The sequence below is a fragment of the Haliotis asinina genome, chromosome 8 (assembly GCF_037392515.1).
Source record: "Haliotis asinina isolate JCU_RB_2024 chromosome 8, JCU_Hal_asi_v2, whole genome shotgun sequence".
NCBI classification, from domain to species: domain Eukaryota; kingdom Metazoa; phylum Mollusca; class Gastropoda; order Lepetellida; family Haliotidae; genus Haliotis; species Haliotis asinina.
This window is the reverse complement of record NC_090287.1, coordinates 5,812,512-5,822,500: the sequence shown is the minus strand read 5'-3', so window position 1 is coordinate 5,822,500 and position 9,989 is coordinate 5,812,512. Positions and strand designations below refer to the sequence as shown.

At 41.5% G+C, this 9,989-nt stretch overlaps 1 protein-coding gene across 1 annotated transcript in view; it reads left to right on the top strand.

Moving 5' to 3' along the window:
- Nucleotides 1-4,312, top strand: part of LOC137294884 (uncharacterized) — a 15,337-nt gene extending 11,025 nt beyond the window's left edge. The window contains exons 4-6 of the mRNA XM_067826028.1: nt 2,758-2,823; nt 3,360-3,493; nt 4,060-4,312. Coding sequence (XP_067682129.1) covers nt 2,758-2,823; nt 3,360-3,493; nt 4,060-4,292 — 433 coding nt within the window. The 3' untranslated portion in view covers nt 4,293-4,312. The remainder of the gene's footprint in view (nt 1-2,757; nt 2,824-3,359; nt 3,494-4,059) is intronic.
- Nucleotides 4,313-9,989: the final 5,677 nt, after the last annotated feature.

Genomic DNA, 9,989 nt, shown 5'->3' with positions numbered 1-9,989 from the left:
TCCTGGCAACCTTTGAGGCGACAAACTGTTTTACTGAAGGTCTTATGTTTACAGCCTGCCGCCATGGAAACTGCTGTTATTTCTGATGTTATATTTACTACTAAACTTTACTACTCAGACAGCTGCTTCTGTTACGTCTACTACACATATCTCTGTAACCCCTCCACAGTACAGTACTTGTTCGTCATATCTCTGTAACCCCTCCACAGTACAGTACTTGTTCGTCATATCTCTGTAACCCCTCCACAGTACAGTACTTGTTCGTCATATCTCTGTAACCCCTCCACAGTACAGTACTTGTTCGTCATATCTCTGTAACCCCTCCACAGTACAGTACTTGTTCGTCGTCCAAACTGCCTAGCTGTGTTGCCTCTAATTGCCGACAGTGTTGTAGTTCTGCATGGCATAAATCTTGGTGTTGTAACAAACAGAAACCCATTTGCATGACTGTTGTATTGTTTGTTTGCTTCCAATGCCTCGTGCAGCAATATCCCAGCTATTTTACGGCGATCTGTAAATACATGTAATCGAATTTTAGACCGACAACCCAGTAATCAGCATCCTGGGGTTTGGTCTCCGTATTTGGGATACTGTGACCATGGGATACTGTGACCATGTCAGCGAGCCTGACCACGTCAGTCACATATATTACGACAAACATGGTTTACTGAAAACCAGTTCTCATTCGGATCTTCACGGGCACTGTTGTTTTCAGTACCACAGGAACGACACAAAGTCATGAAAACAACAATACAGTCGCTTTACTGTGCTGACTACACATTCCTTCACCTACTCCGAGCAGGAAAACCACAGGTTATTGCCATGCATTAGCTTAGAAATATCAGATGATACATTGCTCACATGATACGTCCTGTCATTCATTATTTTATTGAAACTAGAATCACATGTTTACGCTTGTACTAGTTAGCTGTAATTTTATCTTGATACAGAGACTTTACTGTGACCACAATAGGCAATACGCGCGGGTGATGGTGTGTGACATTATGCGAGAATCGCTTGAAGTTGCTGACGCTGCATTAAGCAAATATTCACTTAGCTTATTCATTCACCGCGTGTTGCACACGTCACGTGACGCTATTTAAGAGCAGAAATCAGATATTTATCCTATAAGAAACCGATTGGACGCCACAGATCAGGTGCACGAATCAGCCAATCCCGTCAAATGCCACAGTTCGATTCTCAACGAAGCGTTACCAAAGAAGCAATTAGTGTATGTACAGATACACGTTTATGTGTAACACCAGACACTCCCGCTGATGGTCGCTGAAGCTGGTTAGTAGCAGGCCAACTGCAGCTGTCTCAAGATCTGTTTGTCATCTAAAAGTTTCCGTATATCGGCTCCTGCAAAGGTCGTATGTCTGTCGTTAGGGTTGTCCACGGAGCAGCTGTTCGTTTATCTGAAGGCTGAATTGACTAAGCTACCGGAACAATTAAACAATGCAGGACTGGCTTGTACATCCAACAACCCAATGGTGAGGGAAAAGAAAAGTAACGAGAAAAAAATTGTTCATTCAATCATTGAAATAAAATTACCAAATTTTAATTCGACGTACGTGACACCATGAAGCTGTCGAATAGACATTATTAACGAGTACCAGCATGTTAGTTTGTTTGACAATATTCCACCCGTATGAGTATTCGAGAACTGTGGAAATCTAGACGTCACATTTTCTAGACTTGCCTGGGCTATCTTGGATATATTTGTTTTAGGGTCTGTATGACATACTAGGTTATGATAGGAAGGTTGCCAATAAGTCACCGAGCCTGAACAAACGATCTACTAAGTCAGCATTGTTCCCAGATGCACAAGCTATTGGGGGAAATTCTTGCCCCGAATGTGAGCCAAATTCTGTGTGAAAGCAGGAAGCAGGCAAAGAAGTCCTGCATAGATCTGTGACAACGGCATCTATTCGAACGCCCTACAACCCAACTATCGGAGTGAAACAACACACTATATCATTGTTGGTTTTTACAGCAACTACTCGGTCTATTAACTCTCTCTCTCTCTCTCTCTCTCTCGTCTACTAACATGGCAGATGCGTAATTTTTAAAACCAAAAACAATCTACAAGATGTGTTGTAATGACACATAGACACTGTAGTTTTACACTAGTATGCAAAACTCCTGCCGATAGACTCCAATTTAATGACCAACATATGACAATGTTACCCTCATCAAATAACTCATAGTAAAAATCGAATAATCATTTCTTCTTTGTAGTCATTTTGAACTATTGCATGTAGCTGTATTGTGGTTGTGCATGCGCCATTAATATCTGTTATTATGACCAAAACCTCATTCATCATATAAGAAGGGATCAATATAAATATATAATATATTCAGACATGTAACTTTACCGCTATTTACTGACCGGAATAGTGACTGAGGATTATTACAGCCTGCAAATCTACGAGCTTGCTGGATACGTTTAGCACTGACCAGCTGGCTCTAACAAGCGAGCTTCTTCCATTTCCATCCTTGTAGATCTTATCTGACAAAGAAGAAAGCAACCTTTTAAATATATTCTGTTGACTGAAATACAAGGGAGCATTTGGTTTATCTATTTGTATATGTTTGTTTGGTATTGGGTATTCGGTTATGGAAACGTAATGAATGTGGCCGGTTATGGAAACGTAATCAAAGTGTCAGAAATGCCTGCATTATCTTACGGCTTTGAAACAATGTGAATCTCTTTGCCAATGTTCCATCAGCAGTCATGTCATTTGACATTTTCAGTGGAGCTGGCGTCCTAGTGACATGGTTTGAAATAACCTGGTTCTTTGACAAGTCGGCTTGTTGTCTGTAAGTATATTATACGTTTTCTTATGGGGCTTTAGTTATGTCTGGATTTCGTTTATTTATTTGTAGTTTAACGCCGCACTCAACAATAATACAGCTGCGAGGCGGCGGTCTATTAATAGAGACGTCAAGACCAGATAATTCAGTGACTGACATCAGCGTTCCAAGAAGCTGGGATAAGATGACATGCGTCATTCGTATCAGTGAGCCTGACCAATCGATTCTGATAGTGGAATCTTTGTGTACTGATACTAAATAAACTCGATTTCTACAAGGACGTATCGAACTGATGCAACTTGTACGAATGTTACGGGTTCGATTCCCATGTATGTAAATGTGATAACCACAGAACGAGTGTTTCCTACTGCACGGCTAGAATGACTATGTTAGCGATGTTAAAGGACACTCGCTCATTTACTCACACAACGTACGTTCTTGTCATACAAGACCGATTGTGCATACATGGATGGCTGTCGTATGTTATTATGCTCGAATACCTCGCAAATGCGAGTTAACGGGTGATGACGTTGTCGATGTAGACGTGAAGGATGCTGCTGCAAGTGCTGGTCAATCATGATGTGGGTGGACAACTGGAAGAAGGGCATCTTTTACCTGGCTCTGTCCATCCCGACCTTCCTCAGCGGTATGAGAATCATACTTGGTATGGTCAGTGGTAAGTATAGATCCAGCCATCCACCAGCATGTGCTTCAACCCATCTGCAAGCTTGCCTTTCAACCCATCCGCCCATCAGCCTTCCCTTTAATCCATTCATCACCATCCCGCCCTGTGTCTTAATAGTAGTAGCAACAGGATAAGTTATCCCCTCATCATTCCAACTTGTCTGTTTGAGATTCAAGGGTCACAGGATCATCAACCATTGTGCCAGGCTTCCAGAACACCCATGCCTTAATGTATTTCTTCCGTTGAAGAAGAAAAAGAATTTTATTGTATTTAGGCCTCCGTCGCACATACAAACTACACAGAATGTAGAGTTATATGATCATGGTACATGCAGTGTATCAGTTTGGAAATACAATATTTTCAATTATTTCTTAAGCTTATTGCATGTTTTGAATATAATGACAGATGCGGAGACCATAAAAGACGAAAACATGAATTTCTGGTGTTTTACATAAACTTGTACTTTTTGGAATATGTTTCTTTTGTAAAACCTGCGGTATGTCATTGCCTACGGTAATTCCCACCTGTGTGCAAATGCAGCTTGTTGTTTGTTTCAGGTCTCCTGCTGATAATCCTCGGCTGTCTGTACATCGTCAAGACCTTCAAGTACGGCATAGTCTACACCAAGCATGAGACACGCTACGTGAGCACGGCCTCGCCCAATGTGAGCATAGTGACTCACGAGATATCAACTCAAACCGACGACGACATGTACTACAGTCTCCTAGCGGAGTATCAGCGTCGGCAGCAGGAGCAGGAGAACCTTCAGCAACTACGTCAGATGCCGTGACCGGTGTCATGATTCTTGCCAGTATGGACGATGGAAGGGTGTGGGGGAGGGGGTGGGGGTGGGGGTGAAGCGGGAAAGGGTGGGGTTGTGGGTGGTGGGGGGTGGTGAGGCTACTAGTATATTATACATTGATCTCAGAGAAGGTGGGTGCCCGTCATCAAGTTCAACGAAATACAGTGGCGAGATAATGGGAGTGGGATTAAGGCAGGGGGAGTTGACCCAAATCAACTAGATGTATGGGGTGGGAAACAATGGTGGGGAGGATGACTGAGTAAACCCTGTAGACCTTGGCTTGAGGGATGGGGTGACTCAAACCAAGCTCAACTGGGTGACAATGGATAGGGAGTAACGTGCTGTAGGTAAAGTCCAATGCAACAATTACGCAAATGGTGCAAGGATGCATTTCCGCCCCAATCTGGATGTCAAGGCATTTCAAAGGCTAGATGTGATTTGGAGGACATGTGAATACGTCACAACTATACAAGCTGATCAGTTTCCATCGGACACCGTACAGTAACACTAACGTTAACATTTGTGAGTAAATGGACTTCAGTGGATTCGTTGAGGACAATGGTGAGACAATGGTGTGCAGATCAACTGTACTGACTTGGACACAAAGTGTGTGTTTCCTGCATAAGCACCGGTAATGGTCGGTTTCATGGATATCCTCACAAGCACAGATCACCGCCTCGGCACGGCATTAACATGCATGTACGAGAACAGAAACTGTGTGTCAGACCTCAAATGAATGTTAGGATTTTTCTTAGCGTCCGTTCACTCTAAAGGTGACCACTTGCTGAATACTGGAAGAGAGCAAACGGAAAGTGCATACAACTGATCATAATGGTACGAAACTTGTGAACAGAATGGAATTGCTCCCAGCGGGTTATAACAGAGTGGTATATTTAGAATAAGACATGTAATCGTGGAAGGACGGTCATGAATAGACGGTCCCTGGATTTCACACACTGGGTAAGATGGCCGCCACAGTACAAGACCACTGCCACTTAGCGGCGTGTTTTGTTATGGACACTGGTACAACTCTTGGGTACACATCCTACATCTCTCGGCTGAAACACATCTAACGTGTAATTATTGTGAGCTTGGTAGACCGACATGTAAGATATGTGTGATAATGTTCGTAGAGGCATGGGCTGACCTTCACCCAAGGACTTCCTTAACCTGGACACCCTCTCTGTCTATGAAGTTTCCTACTTTATTGCGTACCTCACTTGCTTCAGTCGTCTTTCAATGTTTTATTGTTTTTACTTGATATTATGGTTGGTTCTATAATTACTCAAAGAAGAAATGCGAATCCGTACATGCCCGGGACCACACTTCTTGCCGCTCTTTTGTTTGCATTTGTTGTTTTCCACACGGCACGACGGCCTGCAGCGTGACCTCATTGCCATCAGTATGACACAGACACATACAGACACAAGCGCGGATATTCTGGGGCACCTGGTCTCATACTAGTCTCGTAGGATTCATTGTGTACGTGTGTGCTCCAGACTAACAGAAGTGGTTCTGTTGACGAGCTCTGATCTCAAACGTTTATCGTACGTACATCATGTTTTGTTAAACAACCTTAAGAATATAAAGGATAAAATTGTTTCGTTCATGTACAACCAACATGTAGATCAATCGGAGGAAAGATGCTAAGTGTTTCACCACAGTTTACATACTGCCACTACACTGGTTTCATTTCCTTGTCTTGCCACAGAAACATCCTTGAAGAACAGACCATTAATGTACATAGGGTTCCATTTCCCTTGTCCTGACCACTTGACTAACGTCACTGCCTTAAGTAATTCTATGAATTTAAATATTAATCAAATCGGCCACCTTGCAAAATAACAACAAAACCCCAAAACATGTTAATTGTAGACAGTTGCAAGCCCTGGGTCACTTTGTTCAAATTGGTTCTGATGATGTGGTGTCCCCGACTTGAAGGAGAATCCGCTCTTATTGTCTGGCACATCACCGCCGAAACAAAACACTCATCTGTGCTTGTGTATTAACCTTGGATATTCCTCAAATGCAGATATAAGCAGCTTTCGTCTGTCGTGTGTACCATGAAACGTGTTTCCTGGGTGTAGAAAGCTTTAAGCTATTTCTACCAACTGTCATGCAAATATGAGTCTTTTACAAAATTGATATGCATGCAGTTATTGTCTTTCTGTCTTAACGGTATCAGATTGTTGAACCTGAAACAGGAGCCATGTGGTAAGACAACGCTATTGTGCCATGCACGTACCATAGAAGGATTTTTGCTAAATTAGACGTTGGTGTGTACAGTAGCTCTAATTTAAACTCTTCTTTATTTCAGTACTCACAAGGCCATGGGCCTATAGTAGTCTATTTTCAATACAATATCTTGCTGGATGGAACACATACATTCTCACATTTAATCACACCCTGTGCAGTTATTGCTAGTTTTCATTTGTCCAATTATTTATAGGTACAATATATATACATTGATAAATCCTTTAGTATCTTTATATTTGGTTGAAAACTTAGTGGAGTTTGGGTATATTTTTCCCATTTAATATGCTGTGATATATTTTTCTGTAAGTGTAAAAGTACATGTATATTGGACAAACAAGAAAAAAGTGGTATTTATCCTAAATCAGTTCTAAGTTACATAGTTTGCAAATTCTGTTATCTCGGTTGATGTTTTGATAACGGCCAGTTGCAAGAAAGAGATCATAAGGTGAGCAACGGATACGACACAACGCTATCCAAAATAGTCTTCTGTACTGAAATGAGTTTTGAAACGTTTATAATAAACGCACTTGCTTGATGATATGCATTTGCTCTGTGATTGCATACAGATGTCTTTCAGTCTTTGTGTCAGTGACATGATGAAATTGCATCGTGAGTTAACTTTTGGATTAAACCATACATTACCAAATGTATGTAGACAGCATTAGTCTCACCCCCGTTACCCAGTTTGGTTTTCCATTAGTGTCAAACAACATGTTGTAACATTTTTTCCGCATTCTGTATAAAGGCATTTCTAGGAGCTTTAACCGGTATTTGACATTTATGGAAGGGAAATTGACAGCGGAAACCTCCCAATTTCACCATAAACCAAAACACTGGGTGTATTGAATTGTACTCGAAGAAATTACTTAAATGCATACAGGTGTACTTTCTATATTAGTTCCGTATTTTGTAGGCCCCATACTTCAGAATACAAACGCTTGTTCGTATAAGAAATACGACATATATGTGTTGATTGTAGATTAAAATTTTGTAATATCATCACTTGAGTTATAATTCTACCCAAACCGAAGGGCTTAGCATCCAAATCCAAACTGATTTTTATGCGAAATTCCAGCACCATATTAACAGTAATAAGTCCCAAGCCACAAGAAAACTAAATAAGTTGCCACAAATACGAGGGGATATCAAAACGTTTTGAGCCTTGCACATTTATACTTGACAAATAGTAATGGGCAGGGCACCTATCGTTTATTAGTGTCCTAGCTACATATCCCCGGTAGGATCACATAGCTTTCTTCAGTGGCAGTTCCTTGTAGAAGAGATATACCCCCAAGTGAATGTGAAAAATGGACAAGGTTGACTATAGAGCAGTAATAAAGTTTCTTGTCCTGGAGGGCAACCCGGCCAAGCAGGTTGAAGAGCGACTCACTGCTGTTTCCAATGAGTCTTCCCCTTCTGCTACAACCATCAAACGTTGGGTCAAAGAGTTTCAGCGAGGAAGAGAGAGCTGAGATGATGACCCCGTCCAGGACGACCCTCAACCAGTACCAACCAAGAAAACATTGACACTGTGCATCAACCAGTGATGGGAAATCGTCGTATCACCCTGCACGAGTTAGAAGATGCAACGGGGCTCTCATATGGATCCATTCATCCAGCATATTCCATGGCAATCTCCAAGCTTTCTTGGGTCACCATGCCAACCCAGAAATTTTTCACTTTAGAATTGTAACGTGTGATGAAACCTGGCTTCATCATTATGACCCTGAGAGCAAGCAGGAGTCAGTAGAATGGAAACATGCCACCTCTCCAAGGACAAAGAAGTTCAAATCGACCAGGTCCCCAAAGAAGGTTATGGCAACTATTTTTTGGGACAGTAAAGGTGTTATCTACATCGACTACTTGCCTCATGGTACGACAATGAATGGAGAGCACTATGCTAACCTTCTGAGGCAGGTACGCCAGTCCATTAAAGAGAAGCGGCGAGGAAAGATCCGGCGAGGGATTCTTCTTCACCAGAACAATGCGCCAGTCCACACCAGTCGAGCTGCAATGGAAACTGCGCGCGAGTGCGGGTACGAAATTTTACCTCACCCTCCCTATTTACCAGACCTAGCCCCTAGCGACTTCCACCTCTTTCCTCAACTGAAAAAAACACATCTGGGGCCAGAAATTTCAGGATGATGATGAGCTTATCGCTGCTTTGGAGGGTTTTTAAGGGGACCAAGATGTGGAGTGCTTCAGATCAGGAATCGGCAATTGGCAAACTAGATGGGAGAGGTGTGTGAGGTTGGAAGTGGACTATGTTGAAAAATAAAGCAGTGTGAATTCCAAAATCTTGCTTTTTCAGGGCGAGGCTCAAAACTTTTTGATATTCCCTCGTAGAGCGATAGTGAATAAACTAAACTTCGCTCAAACATCAACCTAACTAAAAAAATGTACGCAATAGTTGGTAGGCGTTTTCTCCTTCACGCTATTGTACAAATATGTGATATAAACATGAAAATATGGACTGTAATGTTTACGGTCGTGACAAGGGGGATCTCATAGAGATTTTATACCCCATAGGGTGCTATTTAAGCAATGTGTTTCATACAGGGCCCTGTACCCGCGGCCTGCAACCCCAAGGGAGGGTGTAACTACTCCCTGACTTCTGGTGATTTGGGCCAGTGTGTGATTCACGTTAGATACTCATGTGATTGTCTTTCCCAAGTTAAGAAATGCCTTGCTTGTTTACTTTCAAACGCCTTGTTTTAAAGACACAAATGTGGTGATGAAAAGTGTACTATAATCACTCTTAACTGTAAATAAAGGTCTTTCTTTCACAGTAAACTCTTGCTATTTGCTTTCACAGCTGGATTATGGTTATATACAGCTTAATGATAAGAAAGGATTTTGAAACATGAACTTTCTTAACTTCTTAAGACAGTGACAATATTAGAAACCAGGGATCCTGTTCTAGATTCTAAACTTTCCAGAAAGAAAGATTTTTCTCTGACACCTGAATATCAGCAAAAACATAATTTCTTACCACAGAGTAAACACACATAAATAAAAACCTTTAAAAAATTCTTCATTTCTGCATCAAAATATGAAGATTTTATATAAACATACTGAACAGGAATGAGTTATCTTTCGCAAACCAAACTGACATGACAAGTGCATTGTTGTTATATTGAGTGAGTGAGTGAAAGAGTTTAGTTTTACGCAGCCCCTCTGCAGTATTCCAGCCATACGGCAGTGGTCTATAAATTATCAAGTGTGTATCAGACAATCCAATGATCAACAGCATGAGCACTGACCTATGCAACTGGGGTGCCAACCAAGTCAGTGAGTCTGACCATCAGTCGTTTAGTCACATTCGTTACTGAAGATCAACTCTAAACCAGATCTTTACGAGTTGTTGTAATAAAGGACATTTCATTGAAATCAACATTAAAATATCAACATCATTTGAAGAACATAAGT